Source organism: Aplidium turbinatum, chromosome 15, assembly GCF_918807975.1.
Source record: "Aplidium turbinatum chromosome 15, kaAplTurb1.1, whole genome shotgun sequence".
Lineage (NCBI taxonomy): Eukaryota > Metazoa > Chordata > Ascidiacea > Aplousobranchia > Polyclinidae > Aplidium > Aplidium turbinatum.
Window position 1 is genome coordinate 13206879 of NC_137486.1, and position 27681 is coordinate 13234559.

At 37.6% G+C, this 27681-nt stretch overlaps 1 protein-coding gene across 2 annotated transcripts in view; it reads right to left on the reverse strand.

Moving 5' to 3' along the window:
* Positions 1-976: 976 nt before the first annotated feature.
* LOC145784562 (protein kinase C alpha type-like) overlaps positions 977-27681 on the reverse strand; it is a 37988-nt gene continuing 11283 nt past the window's right edge. Inside the window, exons 3-17 of one of the 2 annotated variants that reach the window (XM_082596409.1) lie at positions 24493-24575; positions 23076-23187; positions 22325-22453; positions 19979-20144; positions 19749-19855; positions 18901-19019; positions 15579-15728; positions 15138-15311; positions 14785-14876; positions 14621-14683; positions 13370-13508; positions 11971-12051; positions 11482-11589; positions 10094-10228; positions 977-1375 (exon numbers count right to left, since the gene is read on the reverse strand). In XM_082596409.1, coding sequence (XP_082452535.1) covers positions 1223-1375; positions 10094-10228; positions 11482-11589; positions 11971-12051; positions 13370-13508; positions 14621-14683; positions 14785-14876; positions 15138-15311; positions 15579-15728; positions 18901-19019; positions 19749-19855; positions 19979-20144; positions 22325-22453; positions 23076-23187; positions 24493-24575 — 1811 coding nt within the window. In that variant the 3' untranslated portion in view covers positions 977-1222. Of the gene's footprint in view, positions 1376-6019; positions 9104-10093; positions 10229-11481; positions 11590-11970; positions 12052-13369; positions 13509-14620; positions 14684-14784; positions 14877-15137; positions 15312-15578; positions 15729-18900; positions 19020-19748; positions 19856-19978; positions 20145-22324; positions 22454-23075; positions 23188-24492; positions 24576-27681 lie in introns of those variants that run through there. The other variant, XM_082596408.1, reaches the window with a different exon arrangement.

Sequence of the window (27681 nt, forward strand, 5' to 3'; positions counted from 1 at the left end):
GCATTGTGCTTTGCCTGTCAAATCTTGCAAGAACCAACATGTTGTAAGTTCCCAGGTGTTTCAGTTTTGCATTCAGTTGCAGCTAGAAAGTTTTTTTTTCAACATTCCAGTCTGCAACTGGTATAGTGCTGTGGCAGGCCTGTATGCCGTAGACCAAGTCTTATTGTAATGGACTGATACGACAAAGATTTTTCTTTACCGGCAAACGTCTGCGTTGTAAAAATTGCAATTTGTGACTTCGTAAAGCTCAAATTGCGTTTTCTGAACGTCATGAAAGTTTCACGAATCATGATTGGACAATATCTTTAGGTGTTGCAAAATCTTCTCCATGAGGAGGATTAGATTTGGTATATCTGTGTGATGTAGAATTAGTTGCCTTTACGACAAATTCTGAAGACCAGATTTTATCAGCATCGCCAGTAGATGTCGGTAAGTCATAAAAAAGACGAAAAAACTGATCTGAGCAAATGGCGGCTATGGTCGCTATTTTGAAGCCCGCATCGTACGGTACTGGTACTAATTTTTGCTTGTTTGGGAATTCGTTTAGAAGCATTGAGTTTTACTGAAAGATACGCACCCCAAGTACATTTCGATTACTCGCCAAAACAATTATGTCATTTTCGTCTTTGGTAGGATCAGGGATATTTATAACTATATCCCTGGGTAGGATTTTCAAAACATTCTCATACGAATACCGTAGGGTACTAAAAAGATACTGCACAGCATAAGAATCACGTGAAAATGTTTATTCAACACCAATGGTATACCAAATACCAGTAGCCTACATTATAATTATAAAAAGGTTATTTATCGACATATAGATACTTCCACACTAAATTACTGTTTATAAAACCACTGGTTTGTACCACTGTAGTAACGTCACTGCTTGAAATGACAGACAAGTAGCCTGCGAAGTTTCGGCGTGGGATGAGAGCATTTGCTTGCAGAGAAAAATTGAGCGAAAGTGCATAGTTGATTTCCTTTTCGGTCAACGATTCAATAATAATATTGCCATTCAACATTTGATATGATTTTTATCCAGACAAGTGAATGCATCTTGTATTGACACCAGCCCAGGCATTCACTTTATCAAGTACGGTACAGAACTTCAGACATTAGCCTACCCAGATAAAATGACTCTTTGGCGAATACAGGGCACCACGCCGTTACGCTCACAAATAATAACTGAACGACAAATTGAATAAAAATCACCAGGGATCAGTCATTCGTGGACGAAGTCTTCATTCACGAAACTAAATCCATCGAATTCTGCTTGGTTGAGGTTCATAATGAGCAGCTTCTCGCAAGGCGTCAATTTGACGCTTTCTTTCGTAAAGGTGCGATCAAAGTTCGTGACGTCGCGAAGGCCTTTTGACTAGAAATATCAAAATGAGTAAATACAACCACAAGCTAAACGCAAATTATTAAAAAGGAGGTCAAATAAAACGAAGACAAGAATGGGTAAGAAGATGCCTATTGCCTAGTCTACTTGGGTAACCTATCTTCAAAAAGTGATACTCTTATCCTTATGAACTGCTGGGCTATTTTGATCACCTATTTTTTTTCACAATGTTTCAACCAACTTTCAAAACATTTACTTTGATCGCATGGAAGAAAAATGTTCCATACAGTGTGCAAGCAGGTGATCAAGCATCATGCGCGGATGAAACGTCACAAGCTTCAGAAAAACAAATTGGTTGCAATCAGTCGTGTAGCTCATTTGGCAATAATATCACAGCAAATTGTGTAGTGATGCAAAAAAAGTATTTTTAAATTTGTCAAACTTCCACAATCTACATGCGATCAGTATCCCAACCTGCATCATGATAAACTTTTAGTTAGTTTTTTTTAATCTTACTTCATACGATTTAATCACTGCGAAGCCTGCAAACAAAAAAACTGCATGATCACTAGCCACCACTATTCTGCCACCTGTACCCAGGTGACTAAATAGCCCGAAAGGTCATGTGATCTTCGAAATCGCCAAAAATTTCAAAACGTGAGAACCGGTTAAGCTGGTTTTTGCTTGTGAAGGTCTAAGTTTATATTTGCTATAATAATACAACATTGGCTTGTAAATGCATCACATCGATCACAAATTATAAAAAAAACACAATTTAGCCTACCTACGATATTGACCAAAATATGAAAAAATTATTATTTCTTGCAGAGCTAGGTTATTTAAATCATTGTTTAGCCAGGGTAGTAATATACTCAAGCATAAAATTATTATCTATTTGTTATCTTACACCAGAGGTGTGCAACCTGTAGGCCAAATGTGTCCCGGGAAGCTAAACTATGTCACACGTGGCTCCAAGCAGGCCTTTCTTTCTTCCAGGACACGAATACTCCGAAATGAAACATACCAGTACTGTATTAGTTAATATGAAATGCAAGTTTGACCTGCAGCCAAATCGATACCATCAGTGGACCCGGCAGTATGACAGGTCCCACATCCTTATGTTACGCCATATAAAAAGGAAATCGGGTCGAGTTAGATACACGATACCTGCTTAACTGATTTGCGTTAAAACATCCTACCAAGTAAGTTAAACAATTTTTTTTCACTTCACCCTAATGACCAAGGCAGGCGCGGATCCAATAAGTTGTTTCAGGGGGAGCGATTTCGACAATTATTGGATGTACGGCACATTAATCCGATCTTGTAAAAACACCGTGAATAAAATTACTTTTCTGTGATTTATGGGAGGGGCGACCGCCACCTCCCGCCCCCGGATCAAGAGTTCAACTCCCAGCGTTTGCAGCTTCACATTGGTGATCTCGATGGCAGAGCTTGCGTCAATGATTCAAGCATGCGAAACTGTCAGGAATACGCTTTCAGACTTTCTTAGCCCACGCTAAAGATTTCTACAATGAAGAAAGCATTATTGCCAAACTGAAGTAGTCACTTTTAATTAAATATCTCTCTGGTCCAATCTCCAATGCCTGGTGGTGTGAGTTGTTACCTTTGACTATTTTACGTAGTTTATCAATGGCCTACATCCTAATTCTGGTTAAAATTTGATGGCAATCAAAAGTGATTGGATGACTCATTCATGCAGTTCCGAAGAGCAATTGATGCTGGCGTGTTTATCGAGTTCGACTATCACTGGTGAAGAATCTTTTCTTTTGGTGCTGCTACCGTTTGTAGTGTTCGGTTGACTGCATATGCCATGACGAAACTTACAACGTCGTTATCAGTCTAACTCCAAGCTATCTTGCTCACAAAGCCAGGTATTCTGACTGATCTTTGTGCAATAGGTCTCGCCTATTCGGAGGTACAAATCTCATGTAAAGGGGGTCTCATACTTGATTCAAGTGTCGGATATGAGAAGATAAGGTTCTCATTGTACTAAGCCTTCGGCACTGAGAGGAGGGTGGCCAGTTGCTTTCTCTCCGCCGCCTTTACTTCAGCAACTACGCCCACCCAATTTATTACACCCTGGGTAGGGGAGACTCGGGTAAGTTGGCCCAGCAAAATGAAAAATTGAATTTGTGAGCTAATAACAAAACAAATGTTAAAGCGAATGCTATTGAAGAGTAGAGAATTTATCACTCTAGAAGTGGACATATTCTTACATCAAACAAACATTCTTTGGTATATAATTTTTCAAGTTTTCCGAAAAAAATAAAATGGACCATCTTGCCTTCCTGTGCGGGTAATTTGGCCCACCATGGAAGGTAAGTTGGCCACGTGGGCAACATGTCCATCTACGGTATATTAAACAGTGGAAAAGTTCTCTTTCTCCCCAATTTTATTTTCCTTCTAATTATTTCTTGGTTTTATAGAGGCAGACATACCGTACATAATTTATTCTATGTATGCATTTATGTATGGTTTATAATATAATACTATTAGGCTATAATGCTGTATTTTACCTCAGTAAACTTTTTTTACATGAGTAGCCTACACCAAATAAGCTTTCGAAAATAACAAAGGTTGTATCAAACATCATGTAGTTGGAACGGCATGCCTTTATTCCCAACGATCTGGTCACCTTAACGATACTGATAGGTAGGACCTTGTTTGCAATAGGCTACAAATCCCATTTTTGCATGGGTACCAATATCGGATTATTTTTTAATCTATCTCCGAAACGAGGTACGTTTTAAACCGTCGTTTGAGAAGTGGTTGATACACATTTCCGCGATTGGTTTTCTTGATCTAATTACTTACCATTATTCTATTATTACCATATGGGTTAGGAAAAAGTTGTCGCAATTTGTGGCATAAAAACGATGTTAGGAAGTGTACTATTGTTATTGATCGTTTAAAGCCGATGTAAAGCCGCGATTTATTTACTTTGGATACTTGATGATAGGCTACTTCAATCTGGCAAAAATAAGTCATCGTATTAATTAGTCGATTATTATCATTCTATGTAATACCTCATGAAGGCAAGTTGGCCAACGTACCCACCCACGAAATGGGCCGACTTTCCTGCATGGCAACCATATTGTAAAAACTAAAATTTATGTCAAACTATCGAGCTTCTAACAACGGTTTCACCGTCAAAGTGAGCCTTAATAACCACTCTAGCGCTGCACTCACTAAATAATAACCTTTCTTATATAGTAAGAAAAAACTCACTCGACATCTAAAAAAATTCTAAAATCTAAAAATCATAATTTTTTATACAAAAATTGTGCTCACATGTTTATACTGCTTGCTAGAGCCTCCCAACCTGGTGATAAGGTAGTTTCAACAGCACTTTCTCAGTATGCGTATCAGTATACAATAACTATTGTAGCTAAAAAATTATTTAGAGTGGGCCAACTTACCTGAGTCTCCCCTAGAGGTATCTCATGTAGCCTATCTACCAGAAATTTTGCTGAATTAATTATTGATGTGAAGACTGAAGAGGTTGCATTGGATGATGGTTGGTTTGTCAGTCAGTTTTAGACAAGTATGGATTGTTCAAGTTATTAAAAAAAAGAAAAATCTTGTTTTAAAAAAATATTTTGAGATGTTGAACGCATGCTAATGTGACCGCGCCTGTTCGAGCATTTTTACTGCGTCTTTTCGTATACGTCTCGATATGTTTAAGTAGTTTTTCGATTGAGTTTGTAGACTACACAATTAGACTTATGCAAGATGATTAAATCATTTAGTAAGGTAAATGAAATTAGTTAATGTAGGTCAAAGGTTAAATGAAACTAAAAATGTTTGAAAGCGCTATCGAAACACAAGCCAACACTCAATCAATCTTGTTGGGTACACTGAGATTCCAGATTGATTTGAAAAGAACGTTAGTTTGAAGGAACCCTCCAGTGTCTACCAACCACCAGTGCCGGATTAACCATTAAGCAAAGTAGGCACGTGCCTACAGGCCAGTCAAAAATCCAGGCCACTTTAAAATCAGTAGAAATTTAGTTATGTTTTCAAAATAATTATTTTCTAAACTAATAAGTATTTATCTTAATAGCTCTGTTTTTCCAGATGAATTAAATGTTGCAAAAATCGTTAAAAAAGACGAATTGAAGCATGTTGCCACTTCCTTTTTGATGTTTTTAAAGATTCGCATTTCTGTTGGGTGACGCAACGAAACAAATGTGGCGTTGTGTTAAGAAATTAGAAATAACTTTTAGTCATATTCAGAATGATGATCAGATCAGATTGAGTATTTGGACGTAGGTAATGCAAGATTGAGTCTCGAGTGTATTTACTGTATAGCAGATCCTATTTGTAATTTTCCATAGACTAGTTTTATAGTGCAATTGAAGCTGTGAGTGTGACTTGTGAACCGTTTAATTTTAGTTTGCAACCCTGATTTTCGGGCCACTTATAAAATGTGCCTACAGGCCAGCAGACCCTTAATCCGGCACTGCCAACCACTAATCCACTAAGTCCCACACGGAATACTTGCTTTAACAAAAAGAAGCAATTACGAAAAAGTATTGTCAGCATTTCAACTATTTATGCTGTGATTTATGGCAAATTGTAGATCTTTGCTACAAACCTAGGGAGCGCTGCCTGTATGGGGGAAGGCTTGATTAAACACCACACAGACAATTCATTCCTAGATATGCAATTATATAAGAATCGATCTGAATAGAAAAAGTAAAGAAATTACAACAAACTTTGATGATATTAACATGCAACATATTTTTAGAGTTTTGAACACAAATTAAGTTTACTGAATAACTGACTTGGTGACGCCCAGCATACAACCTGCCACAAATGACAATACAAATTTTCTATGTTAAATCTTTTTGAAATACAATAGAATTCGTTTAATGTGTCAGTTCGCCTTATTTGTCACATTTTCGTCGTCTCAGCATAATTATTTTTATATTTTTTATCAGTTTGCATAATTCGTCAGTTCGCCTAATTCGTCACTTTTTTAAAATCCCCTCAGGTGATGAATTAGGCGAATTCTACTGTATATTTTAAGTTAAACGCTTTGTGAGAAATAATTCCGCAGTTTAATCAAGATCATTTTACCCCAGCAAGCTAATCAGTCCCTTTTCACATTAATTTAATGTCTTCAAACTGTGAATCAATGCAAAAAAACTGATTTGCTGGCTTGGACATAAACGACATGAAGACAGTACGCATAATCTTACATGCAACTAAATGATAAGACGAAAAACAGAATCAACAGCCAATCAATCAATAAATGAACAGCTAAATCATGGATACAAATACATCAGCATTTAATGAAAATGACAAAGAATTACAAATTAAAACACACAGCATGTGGAATGTGGATAGCTTTTTCTGTATAATTCAGGAATAACTTTTGTATACTGTATAGATGCAGGATAAAAAATATAGTTAAAAAAGAAGGGGCTTTGCGACAGATGTCTCCTTCTCTTCAAATTAACACGTAGCCTACTTTAAAGGGTGGACGTTAATATCTTAAAATTGTTTCAAATATTTTTTTCACTAAAAAATATAGGTTGTTTTTTTCTAATATGCTAATTAATTTGAATAAAACTGAAGTTTTGAAACATATTTTCTCCGTTGCATTAAATCTATTTCATACTTGGTTCTCGTTTACCTGATGAGATCATGAACATGCAATTTCCCGCATGGCAAAATCCCACCCGGCAACAGCAGACGTGGTAGGATGAAATGAAGCATTCAAGTGATACAGTATTGACTATTGAGTGCTACTAAACCAGACAGCAAAATTCGGCATTTTTACCTTGATTTAACGTCTGCAGATGTTGAATTAATGTAACAATGGCGGGCTTGCTGCCGGGACGCCATACCGATATTCACATTGTCAGTAAGTCAATCAGTCCTTTTTACATTGATTTGTATCGTATAATGTAAAAAGGGCTGATTTGCTGTCTGTGTTGATAACGTTGCATGTACCGACGTAGCGATATAGAATTCCATTTGCACTGATGCGAATAAAACTATCAGTACCGGAAAAGTGCGTTAAAAGACGGTCATCTCTTCATCAAATCAACGTTTGCTAACAAAAATAATACGTAATCTCTTGGCTAGAGTTGCAAGTAACGGAACGTACAAACTTAAATAGGCAGAATTTTAATGATTGCAATCCAACGGCAAAGATATAATAAAAATAATGATGCTTGTTTTTATATAGCGCTGTATCCATCGCAGAATGTGTTGCTCCTCAGCGATTTACAAAGCAGACAGTGTCATATCGGTTTCATGTCGGCTTGGCATCGGCAACGATTTCTTTTTAAACACTTCGATTAAAATCTATTCACTTCCAATTAAAAGTGCGTTTAAGGCGAAGGTGCGTTGTAATATTACCTTGTACCACAATGCAAAAGCAATTCGAAAACGTTTATCTTTTCATGTGTAGCGACACGTTTCTTAGAGTCTAACGTTTGCAGCCATCACGTATAAATGAAGTGGTTTTTTGGTATTTCGTAACAATTTTGTGAAACATTTTGAGCACGATTGAACTACAAAATAATGAGGTTCTTTGTTAACAAAAAATAAATTGCACGATATGGCAAAGATAACTTCCCAGCTGAAAAAAAATTGTATTTTTGCATTGATTCAATGTCTTCACACATTGAATAGATGTAAAAGACGAATTTTCTCATCTAGGTTAAAATCTCTGCTTTCAAAGCCAATATACAATTAACTTGAGCCATACAGCTCATGTGGCGTTAAAACTATAAGTAGAAACATGAACTTCATGTAAAATAACAGCAATTTTGTCGGAAATAACACTACAATATCTACGCTGATGATTAAAATATTACAACAGCCACAACCTGTTTTACTGAGTATTGTCAGAAGTTGAGCAGTTTCGCTATCAACAGGCGGTAGCAACACTGCAACAACCTTGGTCTTCTTGATAAACAAGGGCAGTTCAAACGCAGGTTTGGTATAGAATTGCAAATTTAACATGACTAATGTTGCAACGTTGAAGCTGAGAAATACACATCGGTCGACTGGATGGCAATGCGCGGAATCATTGTGATTAAGATGCCGCATAAATACTGTACGAATATATACGTAGCATCTAACAGTGAAGAAGCAATAAAATTATTTTGCTTTGTTAATCAATACTGTTCAATTCAGTTGACGTTTTGTGGGGGGGGGGGGGAGGGAGGAGGGAGTCGCATGTACCAATACCCAGTCGGCCAATTTGTCCTTTTTTAGATTGATTTAACGTCTGTAGATGTTAAATAAACGTAAAACAATGACTAATTTTCCGGCTGGGTAGGTTACAAGTAACAACCGATTAGCAAACAGTGGAAGGATACGCAAAAACTGAATTTCTGCGCTACATTTTACACAGCAACGGAATGCGGAGACAAACAGTTTATATTAACGACCGAACATTTCAGCCCAAAGAGCAAGAAATATCTATTTTACTTTGAATAAACGCCAGCAAAGGAGGAATTTTGCTAGCTAAGAGCATTTCTTGAAATCGACGCTGAAACGATGTCACCGTACGTTTAGTAGCGAGTTTTCTTTAGTGAGAATTGGTGTTTACCCGGACGTGAGTGACTGCCTGGTAACAGGTACAAACGCGTGGTTGCAGTAGGAAAAGCCGTCGAACTCTGCTTGGTCAATATTTCTCAGAAAAGCGCTGTCGATCGGGGTCAGGACTGGCTTCCCGCGGGTGAAATACTTGTCGAAGTTCTCAGTGATGCTCTTCGACTGTGACGTCAATCAAGAGGTGGTTGTCGAAACCGGGGAAGTTGAAAACATGAATTACAGCGAAACGAACAAGCCGGTTGGTGAAAGTATGATGCAATGATGACGGAGGGCAACACGTCATGGGTGATGATCCAACGTCATGATGTGAACAACCAATGATGATACAGCACGAAGGCGAACATGAAACATATAAAAATGACATGAGAAAAAATGAAAGTTACATCTAAATCCTTGGCAATGCTCACGCCAAAAAGATGTAAAACTACATCGAAAAGATCTAATTTCTTTCCAAATTTCAGCACTAAAAGTGATAACTAAATTGTGTCATCTACTGGGCATGGGCTCACCTTAACTACACACTTGGCTATTTGGACCTAGCTGTGATAACTGATCTTTTACATTAATTCAACGTTTGCATAAGTTGAATTAATGTAAAAAAGACCAACTTTACGACCTGGAAATGTTTCACCAGTGCCGCAAACGAGCCCCAAACACCAAAATCCGTCATGGCGGATTTTGCTGTCTGGGGCTTAAGTTTTAAAATGTTGACTTGAACATGTCTAGCTTTGGATTTCTTTCGTTCATGACAACAAAAATGTAACGTTTCAGTTTCACCATGAAATAAGAATCGCCTTAAAAAAAAAAAAAACTATGTAAAATACGGGATCGATTTTTTATTCTATTTTCGTGTGTAAAATTAATCAATCTATTGACAGGTTCAGACAAGAGGATAGAACTAGGACACGGTGGACAATCAATGATTTTAATAAGCATTGGTCGGATTGCAAATATCGAATTTTATTTGGAAGTGAGCGGGGAGTTCTTATCGTCGATCGATTGTTGCATCAATAGTCGTAATTAACCTAATGAGTGGCCGGCTCGTGAGGTTTGAAATTAATTCTTAAAACCTTGTGGAATAATGTAAAGTTTACATACAAAGGTGTTAAAGTAATGTATTTTTAAGGTAGAAAAAATGGGAAAAAAACGTACAACTTTTGGCTTGAAAGGGGGTTGTATTTCCCTGGCTATGAGCTTGTCCCAGTTAAGCATTCGGAAAAAGGCGTGGTCCATAATATCCCGCTTGTTGGTGACTCCGAAGCGTTTGGAGGGATGTTTCTGGAGGAGCTGTGGGAAAAATAGAAAATGATTCTGGATAACTCGCATCCAATTGTTGGGTGTATGTCTGAGTTTAAGTTGCATGACAAGTTGCGCCGTGAAACTTCGCGGCTGTATTGGACGTAACGACTTTACACGGGACGCTAGTGTCGTCGCGAAAATCAACGAACTTATCAGCTTAAACACTCAAAAATGTCGCTTTAATACTCAACGTCCAATTTACATGATACTACAGCAAAAAAAGTTTAACTAAACGTTGAAAAGACGTATCTCTTGTTTCATGCGTAATATGCCTATGCATTTTTCATCGCTACACTTAATGCGATCAAAGAGAAACAGTTCAAAAATATCGCGGCAGAGCGGCCATTTCGGCGGCACTTCCTATAAATAATTTATTTCGGGAATAAATAATTCTGGAAACCGTCACTGGGCACAAAATTGTTCTAAATGGAACAATCTTAACGGTTGTAATGAAATTATTTGTACATTTATTGATAGTTTAGCGAAGAAAAAATCTTGTCAAATTAGGCCGTTCAATATTTTCTAAACATTGATTAGACAAAAAGTTTCTGATTTCTCACAAGCACGAAAAAACTTTACCAAGGCAATAAATATCAGTTTACAAAAATAGGTTTGTAAAAAGCATTACCGTCAGTAAATTAAAAATATTCAAAAAAAATGTTGCCACCTTTAAATCTAAATAAAGCAAGCGTCCAGTAGGGATAAACCATACACTCTGGAGGATATTGTTGATAACACTAGAGAGTGTCCTTTGACCTCTGATGAGGACCTCTATCCCAACAGGAATTTGGCAGAAACAAGTGAAAGAGTGTAGCTCTTGTACTGTAATTTTTGTGGTACAAGTTCAACTGCTTCTCGTGAGTCGTCGCCAGACGTCAAAACGATGTAAAAAACCACAACTTTTCCGCCTGGGTAGTTGTTAGCAGAACACTTAAATTAATTTATAATTGGGCTTTTTGGGGGTAGCTAAGTCTTTGATGAAGCGTGAGAGAGATGGATGGAAATGTATTTTGTGACTAAACTAGTTGGCAAAACCGCAGTGATTTTCGCATCAGTTTTATTGGTGTCGTAAACCACGAGAATCTACAAGACAGGAAAGTTACGACTAACAGAGATTGCATGAATTACTGTACGTTGATATACAAGCCACACTTTAAGCAAATATGTGATCTAAGATATCAGTTCTTCAATGCAACTTGACGCTGAAGAGACGTATAAATCGTAAATCAAACGTTACTTACTCCTTTGCAAAGACCAACAGCCTCTTTCGACATTGACCTTGGGTAGGAGACGGAGCTTTCTAATATCGATTGAAATAATTCGTCTTCATCTTCTCCATCAAAAGGTGGCTGAAAAATCAGCAGTTGTGAGTGGTGATATGAAGCAGGAAATAATAAGATTAACCTTTTTTCAAAGCATCATCATCTAATTTCAGACTAGATTGGGTGGACTAGTTTAGTTCAGACTAGTTCGGGTGGACTAGTTTAGTTTAGACTAGTTCGGGTGGACTAGTTTAGTTTAGACTAGTTCGGGTGGACTAGTTTAATTTAGACTAGTTCAGGTGGACTAGTTCAAACTAGTTGGGTGGACGTTTGTCTGGGTATAGGTGGAAATGTTGGTCTAGTTGGGATTCAAATGCTATATTGTTTAATACGTTACGCTGGCGACTGAAATACGAGAATCTTAACACAGTTGAGTTGGACACTATCAAAGAACAAGATTGAGCTCACCTGTCCGGCCAACATTTCGTACAACAGAACTCCATACGCCCACCAATCCACTGACTTTCCGTACGGCTCGTATACAATAATCTGAAAGGAGACATTGATGTTCACAACAATTCTACCAAAGGCTAACGTTCAAATCTACTAACGGGTCTGTTTCAAAGACGTCGTTTCCAATCAAAGAGCATTTATGTCTTGACAACTTGACTTGATATTTTTTGTAATTGTGATGGAGGTAGCTAATGAGAACGGGGAGGTGCTGCATCGTTGCAATATCCAGAGCCAGCAAATTAAATATGAAATTGCCCGTTTGTCGACTTCAAATGTCAACATCGCAGAATTTCCCAAAATCACGCACGATGGGATTATTTTCTACGAGGATGGCTTATCTCAGTGGTTCTTAACCTTTTTTTCCCCAGCGCCCCTTTTCAGAGATTTCCATAGTCTGGCGCCCACCATAATATAAGGGCTGTAGCCTACTAATGACATTTTCTTCCAAGACTATAAGGCTAGCCTACATCCAGTAGTAATTAGTTATTAGTTAGTAAGAAAAAACTAGTTTAAGCCGATGTTAGTTTTAATACTAAAAAATCAGCACAGATGTGCCTTAAGGCTCTTAACTTAAAAGTCTTAAGGCACATCTCTGCTGATTTTTTAGTAGTTAGTAAGAGTTACACTAATAACCATTATTGACTGACTATTATTATGACCAGTCCTTATGGTTTGCTTGCACTGCCTGCCCGCTGTCCCTGCCAAAAGCTGACCACAAAATGCCATTTACTTACTACAAGGAAAGGGAAACAATGCCCATTATCAACAACAAAGGCCATGCACAACACCATCCGACGTCCACGCTTGTCGGATGGTGTTGTGCATTGTGCTGTATAGGCCAACATAGAATGCTCTGAGAGAGAATCACTACTTCCCTTGTTAAACACAATCTCTATACTGTATATAGCTCCTCATCCTCGGTGGATTCTCGTACCCCCAGCAGAACTACTGAAGCAAATTTACAGTGAGAAAAATATCGTTACACCTTCTGAATGTAGCGCCCCCTATAACGCCCCCTGAATATTTCCGCCCCTCTAAAAGTTAACAGCGCCCACTAGGGGGCGGTAGCGCCCAGGTTAAGAACCACTGGCTTATCTGATACGTCACTTTGTTGTTTTTCATATCACTTTATGTCATTAGAGTGTATTTACGTGGACATGGCGCAGCGGATAAGGCGTTCGCTTTTCAATCATGCAATCTTGGTTCGATCCAGGCTTAGCTATCTGTTGAACAACACCGTTCACCTCTACCCAGGGTGTAACAAATTGGATAGGTTGTTTTTACTAAAGATATTGCGGTCGAAAGAAAGAAACCAGCTTTTCCACCTTAGTCAAAATGATGCTTTGTACTTCACCTCAGGCGCGATATAGTCAGGGGTGCCGCAGAATGTGTTGGTAGTGTTCCCCTCCGGCATGTTCTCCTTGCACATCCCGAAGTCAGCTATCTTGATGTGACCAGACGCATCAAGCATGACGTTGTCAAGCTTCAAATCTCTAGAAAATAAAAGGATTTCCCATCAGAGATTATAATGACGTGTATAGCGTCATCATAACATTAAATTTATTTAAATGTTTCTACCGAGTCGTCGTTTATTTAAATGTTTCTAAATGTCGTCTACAGACGTTGAATCAATGTAAAAAAGGACTGGTTTGCTGGGTGGGCCTGGTTTGTGTGTCAATGCAGCGAAGCTGTTAGCTGACGCTTTTGAAAGGCCATTTGACGACTCATGTGCGGCATGGCCTACAAGTGCTACATGTGCTACAAGTAGGCCATGTGTGCGGCCAAGTCAATGAAGTTGGTGTGGAAATCATTACCAATCGTTACACAAACCGTGACTTTGCCGGACAACACAAGAAACGAATCAAGGGTTTGGAAACAATCTCTTAATAAAACACACGATAATCAACGCGAATTTTTATTGTTTTTTGGAGTGGGGAGACAAATCCAGCTAGCAAACCAGCACTTTTCACACAAGTTCAAAGTTTGCAAACGTTAAATTAATGGAAAAAAAGGACAGATTTGTTAACGGGAAAGTTCAGAACGAAATATACCGCTATGTATACCGTGCGTGTGTATCACGTGATTGCTCGACTAAACCAAACACGCAAAACAGGTTCAAACCGGTATTTGGGCTTCCGTGCGTAAACACAGAAAACGTTATCGTACTTTAAAAAACGTTCAAAATCACGATAAAACGCGAGGTAAGCTTCTTTGCATAAATCTCGAGCAAACTTAATAAACTTATCATTTGCAAAGAACTTGATAACGCGGGATAAAAATAGCAAAAGTAAACGGTGCCATGGAAAAGCGGCAAACATTGTGCGCTGCATAGCGTTAAAAAGATGGGCAGTGCCTCTGAGACGTGCAAGTATGTAATTATTACCATGGCATTGAACCAAGCAAACAATGCGCCGTTTATAAGGCGACAATAGTTCTGGATAAAGTTGCCCTGACATAGCTTGCTGCTGCCTGACTCAAAGTTTGAACAAGCTCTGTCATTCAAATCAAACATTTAGTCGAAAAAATTGCAATGTAGCGACTATTCAACGTCCGCAGACGTTCAATCAATGAAAAAAAGAACAATTCTGCCAGTTGGGATGCTTACCTGTACACAATACCTCTGTCATGAAGATAAAACAAGCCCAGAGCTATCTCGGCCGCGTAGAACCTAAAAAAAGCAAATGAAAGCAGATAAAAACGACTAGCACGTTAATCGAACCTCAAAATTGATCTAATGATCGCAATTAAAGAGCTGACAAGACAACTTACACAGCTTGTGGTTCCTTGAATTTTCCAACTTGTTGGATGTGGAACATCAAGTCTCCCCCATTGACGTATTCCATCACAAAATACAGGCGGTCCTACAAACGGAGAAATTAACACAAGAAATACATCCCCCACTAATATCAACAATAGCAAGGTCGAACAAGCTTTGACACATTTACTCTCGCACATGACAAGTATGCCTTGAAAAATAAGGACATTTAAAAATTGAAACTTGTAACACAATATTAAAAGATCAATGTGGAAAAATCCTTTTGCACAGCTAATTCAGATGCATCGATAGTTTTCCAGGTGAAAACATAACAAAACAAGGTGCAAGTCGGGCGAGGGCAACCTACAGCCGTTTGGAAGCTCGAATGAAGCTGCGTGAGAAAGGGAGGCTTCTCAGCAAGTGCAAGCACCCTCTGCTCAATCAAAGTGCATTCGACGTCGTCGTCTTGAACGATGATGTCCTTCTTTAAGATTTTAATGGCGTAGATCTCATCGGTACCCTTGCGCTCGGCCAATAGAACCTTGCAAACGAAATAAACCAAAAGTATGAAACAGAATGGAATATAGCCTTGTTTGTACAGTAACTTACAACAGTTTGTCACTGCTCGGCATTAATCGAATAAGTAGATAGTGCTTTTGATAGGGCAAACAAAAGACGTTGCACAAAGTAAACGGTCATCTCCCGCATTTCAGAGAAAGATTTAGCCAGTATATGTTGAGAACTTCTCGCGCAAACACTACATGAAAATCTACACGAACAGCATCAATGCTGTGCATAAACATTTCACCTTTCCAAAGCTCCCCCGACCGAGCACATGCAAAAACGTGAAGTCGGACGGTTTCATCTGCTTCATAGACTTTTTCCCTCCCTTAGCCTGCATTTCTGCTTTAGCCTTCCTTTCCTCTTCTCTCCTTTTCTCAGCCACGATCCTTTGTTGCTGTGCAGAAGAAGTGAAGTTACCCAGACAGAAAATCAATCATTTTTACAACCGTTTGCACCCGTTGAATCAATGTAAAAAATAACTAATTTGCTGTCTGGATAGGGACAATGTAACTCTTCTTTAAAGGTTGTAAGCAATGGCGTCGCACACATCAAAGTTAAAAAACAAACCATTTGATTTTACAAATAAACGTGTGGTCCAAGGTTTTAAGTTGAATTTACTTTATAAAGCAATGCAATTCAGATCGATTAATCCAATGCACATACAAAACTTTTTTATTAGAAAGAACAGCTTCCCGTGACTAATAGGGTGCATCAGGAGCCCCGACCATGCAATTTTTATTTCTTCTATTGTTTAAATTGTTAGGCTATATGAATTAGAATGTGTGGTAAAATATTATTTAATTTTTCCAACGTTTAGGTATGCCACACAGAACATAAAGATTGATCCAGTACAGGCCATACAGGGTTGCCACTTAGCAGATTTATTGCAAAATTTGAGAAATTTTGCAAAATTTTTAACTGTTTTGATGCGAAATTTTGAGTTGGCAGAATTTTTAAGTTTGGCAGATTCACAAAACTCATAAGATTAGTTGAATTTCATTGAATTTGTGACAAAATTGTGGTTCTATCTTGTTGTTTGTGAAGTAAATGGTGATTATGTTTTGGTTGTTATCATTTGCTTTTAACAAAGTAATTATGAAATCTAAGAATGGAAAGCATATTAGTTCATTTTTGTGGGTTTCATTTCAGTTTATTTTGGGAGTAAACTAAGCATAATTGGTTTGGCAGATTAAAGATGATTTTGGAAGATTTTTGGACACTGTTTGGCAGAACATCAAATTTTTATCTGGCAACGCTGATCCAGTAACTGTGTGCAATTAAATTGCTAGGTGCTCAGATAAACTGTACTAAGGTAATATCGCTGATTTTCGTTGTTATATTATATAGGCTAGTGCAAAATAGGATAGGTTTAGGTATGGTAGATACCAGTTTCAACATCCTTTCAGCATTTTCTGTTGCTTAAAATTGCTTTTATTGTTATATCAGGTGAATTTATAACTAACAGTGATTGAAGTAAATTTAATATATATATATATGTCTTTGAATGAGTCAATTTCACCACTAACTCTGTTGAAGACAAGTGGAACAGGTGTGAAATCACCCACCCAAACACTAAAAACTCGACAATGTTCAAACATTTTTGTGTAGGTAAAGGACTGTCTGTTAATGCTGCAGAAATTACAGGGAGCAAACTGCCATCGTCTATGCAAGTATTACGTTGCTGCTGTATCACATTGAAGATGGAGCCAAAACCAATCGAACTAAATTTCAGGCTTCTAAAATTGTTCTATCAAAAATCATTCCATTTTAATATAAAGCCAACATTCCAATGGTCACCGAACTTTATGCCTGTAACAAAATCATTAAACTTTTTGACTGCAATAAGAAACTTCGTGACATTCCAGCTAACTGAAGACAAACTCCATTAGTGATAAAGAAATTAGGAGCCAGTAATTTGAGTTTGTCAAAGACTTTTCGACTGTGGCCTACAGATGTTGAAAAACTGATAAAAAATGAAGATGACATAAAGTTCCTAAAATCCATGCAAACTGATAGAGTAGCCACTTTTGGGTCGTGTGATAAGAAACAAGCTTATTTGGTTCAGCGCTGCCAAGCACGCAAGGAGGCTGAGACTCGACGTCATGAAAAAGCACTTTCTGATATGAGTGCTAACACCAGCACAGCAGTCTTAGACGATAGTGAAAGTTAAAATACATGTACCTCGTCCGATCAAGCAAAGGCTAGCCGAAGCCACAAAGGTAGCAGGTACACAGACATTTATACCTCATTATATTTTACAGTCCCAAAAGCTAGTACCTCTTGCGACACACATGAAAATGATCCCAGCTCAGCAGGTTGCATTTGAAGTTTTTATAGAAGAAATTGGAGGTGACACATCAAAGGTAGTGACATCATATTCTTCAGCGGATCTCACCAGACGAAAGGTGGGAAAAAAATAGCAAGTTCTGTGAAAGAAAAATGGAATCCACCAAAACTCCATTGGGATTCGAAGCTGCAATGCAAACTAACTTACTGTATATAAATGAGAAAGAGGAGCGAGTAGTTATAGCAGCTGGCACTACAAAGGAAATGAAAATTCTGAGCATCCCTAGTTATGAACCTCAAACAGACCGTAAAATGGGTGAAATAGTTGCAAAAGTTTCAGCTGATTTGATTAAACAATGGAACTGTTCGAAGTGCGTTGTAAATTTAGTGTTTGATACCACTTCAAGTAAGTCTGGACATGTATTGGCAGCATGCATCAGCCTGCAGCAGCAGTTGGATCGACCGATTTTATGGTCTGGATGCAGGCACCACATAGGTGAAGTGGTGATCAATCATGTTTTCAATGAGCTAAAAATAGAGACATCAAAATCCCCTCATGTGATGTTGTTTGTAAGACTACGCAAAAACTGGGGAATGATTCCACATTGCTCGGCTGAAAAACTAGCTAGATTGAACCTATCTAATTTTGATGAAGAAGCGAAAGTATTAGTATTACAGCTTAAAGAAGATGTTCTCAGGTTATGCACAGCGCAGGAGAAGTTTAAACGTGATAACTATGTATAAAGAATTTATTCATTTGTGCTTGGGTTACCTTGATCCAAATAAACGAGGCCGGGTGCTTTAAAGGCACATTGGATGGCCAAGATCATATATATTCTTAAACTAAGCATACTGGAACACCAGATTATACAGAGCCTAATTTAGCTACCCAAGACCGCGAATGTTTGTGCATTGCATGATTTTGCATCCTACCCTGCTATACAAGATGGAACCCAATCATTATGATGTTCTAAATATCAATTAGTGTAAAATATTGTTCCGTACACGCATACTATAGTGGCACTAAATTCAGAGTTGTTAACTAGAACGTGACTTTTTGAGTTAAAAGAGGTTAAATTGCACAAGAGTTACTGTTCAATAACATTAGGGTCATGTGGCATACCTAAATGTTCACGAAACTTAATAGCATTTTCACACACTGATTTTCTCACCCAGTCTAACAGTTTAGGCAATAGAAGAAATGCGATGTTAGTATTTTTCAAAAATATGGGGCAGCTGATGCACCCTAGTGACTAAAGTGTTTGTAGAAAAAGAGGTACCTCCAATTTCTCGGACAAAGCAGCCATCTCCGCGTCCTCAATGATGGGGACATTGTAATACTCCCCTTCTTGTTGGCTTAGCAACTTAAACCACCCCTTGGCTGAACACTTGTACAATTCTACAACGTAGTAAACAATCGGGAATGAAACTTAAGTAAGGTTTCGGTTTCATTTTCGTGCTTGTAGTCATGCAGGCACGAATGTAAATCGAAGCAGTGACGTTTGAACTGAAGAGCAAACGTAAGATGGACGCGACAAAACGTTTTTCAAACACACAAGCGTAAAAGCGAAATTACAACTGATAAAAAATACCACCGTCGTTCTTAATACTGTTATTTATGCACAATTCTCTTGACACTGTTTATTGAAAGCCGTATCACCATGACAGTGACACGTGACATATTCAACTGATTTGAATGGAATCCCTAAACTTTACATTATATGAAATACACGGCAAGCAAAGTGCTAGAATCAAAACAAAGACTGGTGGATCACCCGGCCATCAAACCAGTCCGTTTGCGGACATGGAAACATTGTTAAAGGAACTGATTTGCTGGTGTTTATCTGAAGATGATAGGAACCAATCATGCTATGACGGGAAGAAAAGTATCCAATCTAATTCACGCTCATGGACGCTTTAACTAAACTATTGATATAGAAAAAAGTAATATTGCTGTAACACTGCAGATAAAGCAAAAGAGAGTTAACGAACATTGGCAGTAATTCATCAAAAATTTAACCTCAGCAGCAAAACTTCTCTTTTTACAACATTTCAATGTCTAGCAAAATAATGTACAAAGACGAAATTTGGTGCCTGGAAGAGTATACAAAAAGCAAGGCAAGCCAACCTGATATTCCAAATGACAAAGATCCCATGAAATCATTCGCAGAGGTACGGTCCCAGTCCCATACTTCAACAAGAAGACGGCGGTCTTTGTCTGTATCTTTCAACGGGCTATAAAAAAATAAACCATCTTCTATGATTATATAGATTAATTGAGGGAACTGCAGCACTACTTTGGATAAATATAACACAAGTACTTCACGTCAAACAAAGCAGATTTTAGGAGAAACTCACATGACAAGGGTTTCACCCCAAGTTGGGTTCAGATTTTTCTCCCTTATAGTTGTTTTTCTCTTTGAATTACTTGTGTCATGTTTTTGAGCTGGGATCAATTTAATTTTTACGTAAGGGTCTGACAAGCCATTCGGGTCCATTGGCACGAGATTTTTCGCTTGATTGACTGAAATAAAACGAAACTGGTCAGTTTATTCACCCATAAAGTCCCTTGTCGTAAAGGAAATCATTTTGCTTAGCCTAGTTATTTCATAAATCGATGTACAATTTCAAAAGAATTGATTGGAAAATTGCTTAAAAGCGACAAGGCCGATTTTTCGACATAAAACTTTCAGAAGCTGTCAATGCAATGCTCAAATTTAAGTGACGTATTGATCCATTTTCCATTTCCTGGCAATCGAAATGTCGATGAAAGCCACAGTTTTCATCTCGTTAAGTGTGGCTGACGACACAAGCTTGCCCCTGAGGAAATCAGGGTGGTCTCAAGTGTTTTTGATTTCAAGTGAAAAATACATTTAGATTTTTTTGGTGATCCATGACGTTGTTTTGACGTTTCAAATGTCAATAAGTAGGATTAGTGATACTTTCCAGCCTGGCAAAAGTTTACGTTTTTACATGGTTTCAACGTCGCGACGGAAAGCCGTGTTGAAAAGGCCAACTTTTACTGTCTACGTCGTTCCTCAGATAACTGCACTGGCACATGCTCACAAGAAAATAACTTTTTGCAATAATAAAGCAAAATAATCTAAATTGTGCTTTTTTTTCTCGTTGCTTTTGCGCAACAATACTATGACATATCAACTGTTAAATTACTGTAAATATTTGAAGAATAACATAACGCTACAGACAAAATCTTTTATAACTGTTTTCTGTCGGGGAACTCAACGACAAAATGATGGTTAAGGTTGCCTGTAATGAATAAAATTGGGTCTCTACTATGGATTAAAAAAAACTTCACCACACGAGCTGCTAATTCTAATTTGATTGAACTTTTGCTTTGACCGGTTTACACCGCTTCGTAGGTGTAGGACTGTAGGTGGCTGTGATTGCTGAAGGCAAGGAATATCAAAAGTCGTTTAGAGTAAAAACAACTTGCCACCCTACTCTCGTTAGTGACGAAGGCCCCAGATATTGAGAACCTTATCTTCTCTCCTGAAGATCCGACAGCCGAGTATGTGACAATCGTTTTAAAGCAAGATCAGTGTCTTATGTTGTTGCCTATCTTGATGTCTAGCTGGCAAATAGTCTGTTGCACATTATTACTATGCTGAACATTGCTATTTCTTTGGCAATTCTACCGCCAGTTACTACGTGGAGATTCGTTTTGCCGAGAGTAGTTAAATTTTGCTAAATTGGAATATATTTTTTGCATTCTCAAGGTGCGGTAGGTGCGCCAAGTTGGTAGACAATTTTATAAGCACTTTTCCGAGAGATGTTGGTTATTTATAGTTTTAACTCAGATTTCACATAAAAGTAAACTTTAGCCTACTCCAAAAAATGTATAAAACCAGTGATACGGAGATCGATACATAGAGAAACATGGTGTAATCATTCTTAGCCACGGCGTGTTATCACCAAGCCAGCAAATCAGTCCTTTTTACATTAATTAAACGTCTTCAAACGTTGAATTAATGTAAAAATGGGCAGGTTTGCTGACTGGGTAAGGCATGTGATGTGTCAGTGGGATGATCACAATATGACTGCAAATATTTAGTTAACCTGCGATCAAATCAGCCCTTTCTTACATTAATTCAACGTTTATAGACATTGAATCAAAGTAAAAAAACGTTAATTTACTGTTTTGGGTAAGGACGTGCCTGTTTGTATTAGCTAAATTTTATCGGAATTTAACGACACCTGATTGGATAAACATTAACTTAAATTGACCAATTGGGGCTGATTTGATTTGCATTATTCAAAACGGCAAAAATATCCTAAAAATTAATGCTAAAACACATCGTTTTTCAACAGAACTACAAATTTTAAGAGCAAGGGTGTTGTTAAAGTAATAGAGAAAAAACCAAGTGAAGTGTTATTTTATGATGGAACAGAATATTATTTTAAAAACATTCGAATGGGTTACGCTCTGATTCCTCATATTTTGCAGACATCCGCAGACTGTCAATCACACTCTACCGAAATTTTATAAAAATTTCATGATATCTTTCAATGCTTAATAATTTCATAACCCCAGGACCCAGGTGTCGTTTGGAAAAGCAATAAAAAAAATGAAAGAATGTACTTGTTGGAAAATTTCAATTAAGAGCATGCAACAGTCTGTAAAGTACGTATAAGTAATCCGACCGCTTGCTTGTAGCCTTAAGAAAACCAAACAAATTTTCTCACCAATGACTGTCATTTGTTTGTCCTCTATGACCGCCGATAGGTGAATTCTCCCTCGCTTCTCCGTATGGTCGCGTCCGCAAAGTGGTGGCACGTTGGGAATGCATTTCTTGTGGAAGTTCAGGTTGCAAGCTGCAAAAAGACATAAAGTATATTGCATCTACATTGATTCAACGCCCGAACAGAATCAATGCAAAACTAAGAAAAAGCAATCGTCAGAAAATCGTTCACTCTTTTCATGTGAAATCGATGCTTGATTGCTTTTAGTTCATGTTGCCTCGTCGGCAGCATTGCCGAGTGGTGAGAGCCCCTAAACGACGTTCGAAAGGGCGCCGGTTGTAAGAGCATGCGGCTGTGTCTTTGGCAAGACACTTAAAGGCATGCCTGAAGGTGGTCACGAAGATTGGCTTCCTTGCCTTCCCGTCCACTTAATATAAATCTTCAACCATTAGGTGTAAGCCTGGATACGACAAAAAAAAAGGTCATGTATATATATATGAAGTCACATTGCGACATCCAATGATGAAACTTTGAAAAATTTGTACGTAATCAATCGTACAAATGTAATACAGACCTTGTAAGAAACCAGAGCTTACAACAGAGAAATTTCAGAGAAAAAAACTGAATGATGATGAGACAACTTTAGTTAGTGGCCATGGTTACATGTAAAACGCTATGAAATAAAAGAAGATTTGCAGTTTGTGATACGATTACTGTCTAAAGCTCTGGGCAAACAGCCGCTCAACAAACTTACAGGTGCATTTCATGCCTTGCTTGATGAGGCCGTACAGCAAAGAGCCACAGTGGTCACAGAAAGTGAAGGAATTGTAAGTGACAGCTTTAAACTTGTGTTCAGTTTTCCCATCCTATAAGTACATAGAACAACTTCAACACATTGATTCTTTAACAATAATGGCCAAACGAAATTTGACACTTAGGCTTCCCTATAGCAACTACACAGCTGACAGAAAGTCGCTAGTGGCCAGCCAGAAAATCGATAATTCTTTACATTGCTTCAACATTTGCAAACGTTAAATTAACCGACAGGAATAAAAAAAAAAAAAAAACAGGTATTAAGTGACGAAAAATTAAACAAAATAGTGAAGGGGACAAGTGCAAATGAAAGGAGTGTGCTGTGTATTGCAACTATTGAAAGTTGCTGCAGCAAAAAGTACTAGTCAGCAAATGAAAGACATCAAAGCGCAGAATACATTTGGCTAAAACTATTGTCACAAACAGATTAAATTTTAATTTTATAAAAGGGTGTCACAGTATATCTTGATGAGCACTTGTTTAAAAATGCGCCACGCAAACAGACCAAGATAAATAGATCAGTTAAACAATCACAGAATTTAGGCTATTGGAAGAAATGTTTCAAGATTGGGTTTGTTTTTCCAAAACAAACCTATATACAGGTGACACCGAACGATTACATCACAACAAAGAAATCCTTCAAATCAATTTAAAATGCTGTTCTAAAACACCAGTCCTATTTTTACATTGATCCCACTTCTGAAGATTTGCTGGCAAAAAAAACTTTATCTTAAGTTGTTTCTGTCAACGTAAGCACAACATAACGCCACCGGACAACGTTGGCTTAAAGGAGGGCAACTGGCAACCCTTTGATGTAATTTTTACACATGAGAAAAACAATATTAAAAAAGTCCACATTTCGTAGTAAGCTTCGCAGGGAGTCACCTCAATTAGTTGTACCAGATGTCGGGATCAGAACATTCTGGGTCCGCTAGGTTACCTTTTTTGTTTTTCGTAGGTTGTGCTTTCTGTTAAATGTTGCACAGCTTTTGCGTCACAATGAGTGTTTAGTAAAAAAAATTATAATAGGAATTCAACACTGGTAAACAAACGTATCTGCACAATGCAAAATATGCTCAACAGATGAATTAGAATTCGCACCAAATAGTCTCTGCAAAATGTACACTGCGCCGAAATGCCCTGTGACAGATCGGACACAGTCAATTGGCTCGCGCCGGGTTGACTGCGCCGAAATGTCGTGCACCCGTGAATATCACTGAACAGTTTCAGTAAAATTGATACTCATGATAGCTTTGTGAAGTTGATGGTGCACGAGCAATACTGAATAGCAATTAATAAGTGAGGGCATTTTAGCTGACCATTTTAGAATGCACAGTTTTCTATACTTGTTTACTTACCCCGACAATGTTTTTATCATCCACTCCCGGGCAATCAAAGGAGACAAATTCATGACATCTCTTGTGAACCACAAACCTACAAACTATAGAAACGCATTAGCAGACGATTATTTAGAAGGAACGGTAATGGAAGGCTGTGTAAATCTGAGCTAAAACATTTTTCTAATGGAAACATCAATATCGAGCGGTATTCTCACTGGGATGAGATGGTAAATCTCAACAAAGAAATCATAAATTTTTCATAGCCATTTAGAACGATTCAGTAATCGGCGGTGTTGCACAGAATAGAAAATTAACACACACAGACAATCAAGAGACCTTAAAATTTTAAAGTCATGCCATAGTGCTGAGCTTAAATTATTTATTGATACCATTAAGCAGAAAAAAACAAAAGCACTTTTATTTCTATAACCTTTAATCAAACACTAAAATGCATTAGCACATGTGCTCCAAACATTGACAAAAATGCGTCTTTGAAGCAAAATGAGACACTGAAACAATCTTCCTTTACGAGTGTACGTTAACTAAAGTGGGTTTCAACGATTGTAAAATTTCTCAATAAAAATTTCGAACTATACTTGAACCTCAGTAAAAAAAAAACAGGTAAAATTTTGCATTGTCCGAGAAGTTTTTAATAGTTTTAATTATTTTTGGCAACACAATTCTCCTGACCAGCACAAAGTTATTGCTTTTATTATTGTTACAGGTTGAACAATGTTGATTGTGAATTTTCAATTCGGCTTGATTCGTAATTGTCCGAAAGTGAACGTGATAGCAGATTTCTTAAATTTTCGACGCATAAGTATCTGCTTTACGTGGATCCCTTACAAACTTTACGTTTATTTAAGGTTAAATGTGTCAAACCCCTTTTTAATTAGTCACATTTAACCCAGCAAATTAAGGTACTGTAGTACTTTTAATCTTGTTTCGATGTAGCGAGACAGTGCAGTAGTGAAAGATATATAAATATCACACCTTAATTATACGAACAATACCGCTTCAAAGTGAATACATTCACACACTACATTATTGTTTATGTCTTGAAATTAATACAGCCATGATACAACGCGGTGTTGCACTATAGCCATCGCAGATATGCGCTGCTCTCAGCGCTTAACAAAGCAGACAACGTCAGCGCAGCAGTAGCATCGGGGATTTTGCAAGATTATATCAGGAAATTTAAAATGCATCACAATTCATTAGCTATGACCAATATGTGATTTACGTTTTCGAGTTCATAATCTTGTAATGTATTTCATATTATGTAACAATGAAACTATGACATAACACATCTAAACCACTTCCATATACTAAACATGGTAACGTTTATAGTTTGGTTTCTGAATAGTTTAGATGGCGGATATCACGGCAAGGAAGCGTAGTCGTGTTGCAACCCTGTGGACAGTGAGCACTGAGCATATGCACCGGGAAGTAGAAGATCTTAACTTTAACTTGTAAGCCAGCCTGTATAAACTGGTTTAGTGAACCCGAGAAAAGACTAACACAAACTTGTTGTGTAAAATATGAAACCACAATAGTAGTATGTTATGATCTGTTTTTCTTTTCAATACAAGCAAAGTGTAGCTAAAACGTTGCAGCTATGGTTTACAACTATGTTGAGTAAGGAGAAGACTACAACTTTTGCGCGTCATCTACTGCTAGAGCATCTTAAAACAATTAAAAATCCATATAGAAAGCAACTTCTTACAAAAATACAAAAACTAAAGCTACAGACGCGGGCCATTGAAGATATGATAACGGCTGTCTTGATCATTTAATATCCAGAAACAATATTGCCAAAAGATCAGGAAACTACTTCAAAGTGGACTTTTATCACTTTCTGAATTCCAAAATACAAAAATGAAAACCCAAATCAATTTAATCCTGTAGCGCCTTATGTCGCATATTGATCTATGCAAAATAGATTTTGGGGAAGAAAGTGAACTTTAGGGAGTGGGACAAATGTTTGTGAAGAAAATAACACAATTTTTTTCCCTATTGATTTGTTAAAACCCAATGTTCCAAATCTGCAACAGTTTGTACTGCTAACCGTTCTTTGTTGGTTGGACTTCACATTTCCAAAACAAAACTCTTTAAACTTGGTTTTCATAGTCGGGCGCTACGGAGTGCTTTGTTGAGTTTTTTTCAGACGTAGCCGTATCAAACCAGTTGAAGCGTCACGTGACTCCATTAGTGATTCAAAAGCCGCCGTCTGTTTCTTTGCTCAGTATTTTAAGTTTTCTGTCTCCGAGCTATAAGAAACTTGGTAAAGGCGTCAAAACGCAATAAAACCACCATAAAGGAAGTTTAGTCCTCATAAGCACAATAACCAAACACCGATGGTGTAGCCTCGATCAAGCATATGCGCCGACATCTCAACCACGGCAGTCGGTTACTGATAAATGCAAAGTACCGAGTGCGCGAATCCATTGAAGAAGTACGGTAAGTAACAATGCTGAAACCTGAATGCTCTGCATTCACTCACTGGTCACCAGACACAGGTGTATAGAAACTGTAAGATATGCAATAGAATAACTACATAATATGGTACATATGTGCCATTTGATCAGTTAATAATATTATAAATTTTTATCAAAATCTATACTTTCTTGATTTATGATAGGAACGCAATGCAAGTGAGGAGTTGTGCGATGCACAAGCTTATAGTATCCTTTGATGCAAATGGAATTTTTATATCGCATTTGCATGTTTCGCTAGACAACATTTTACAAAGTTAACACGAAATACTCGCTTATTAGCTGTAACGAAAATGCAAAACTCAAGTTGTCATTCAAATCTTTATTCCAAAGGCATTTCTAATGGTTACCGTATAAGAAGCACAATTGGTCTGTCACTTCAAAGATGTTGAATCAATAAAAATGACAGATTTTGCGGTCTGGGTTGGAGATGTAAGTAAGATGGCTGTATATTTGCATGTTCAAGAAAATGAAATATCTTCTGACAGGTGTCAAACCCACAACAATGCTTAAAAATAGCTAAAAATCGATTTCGATCAGCTAGATCATCTTTAGTTAAGCTTATTCAATTAGAATATGCACATAAGCTCACGATTCTATTTGAATAAGCTTAACTAAAGATGATCTAGCTGCTAGCTGACCGAAATCGATTTTTAGCTATTTATGATTGAACTGACTCGTGTGAAAATAAACTCCTTTGTATATTTGCACG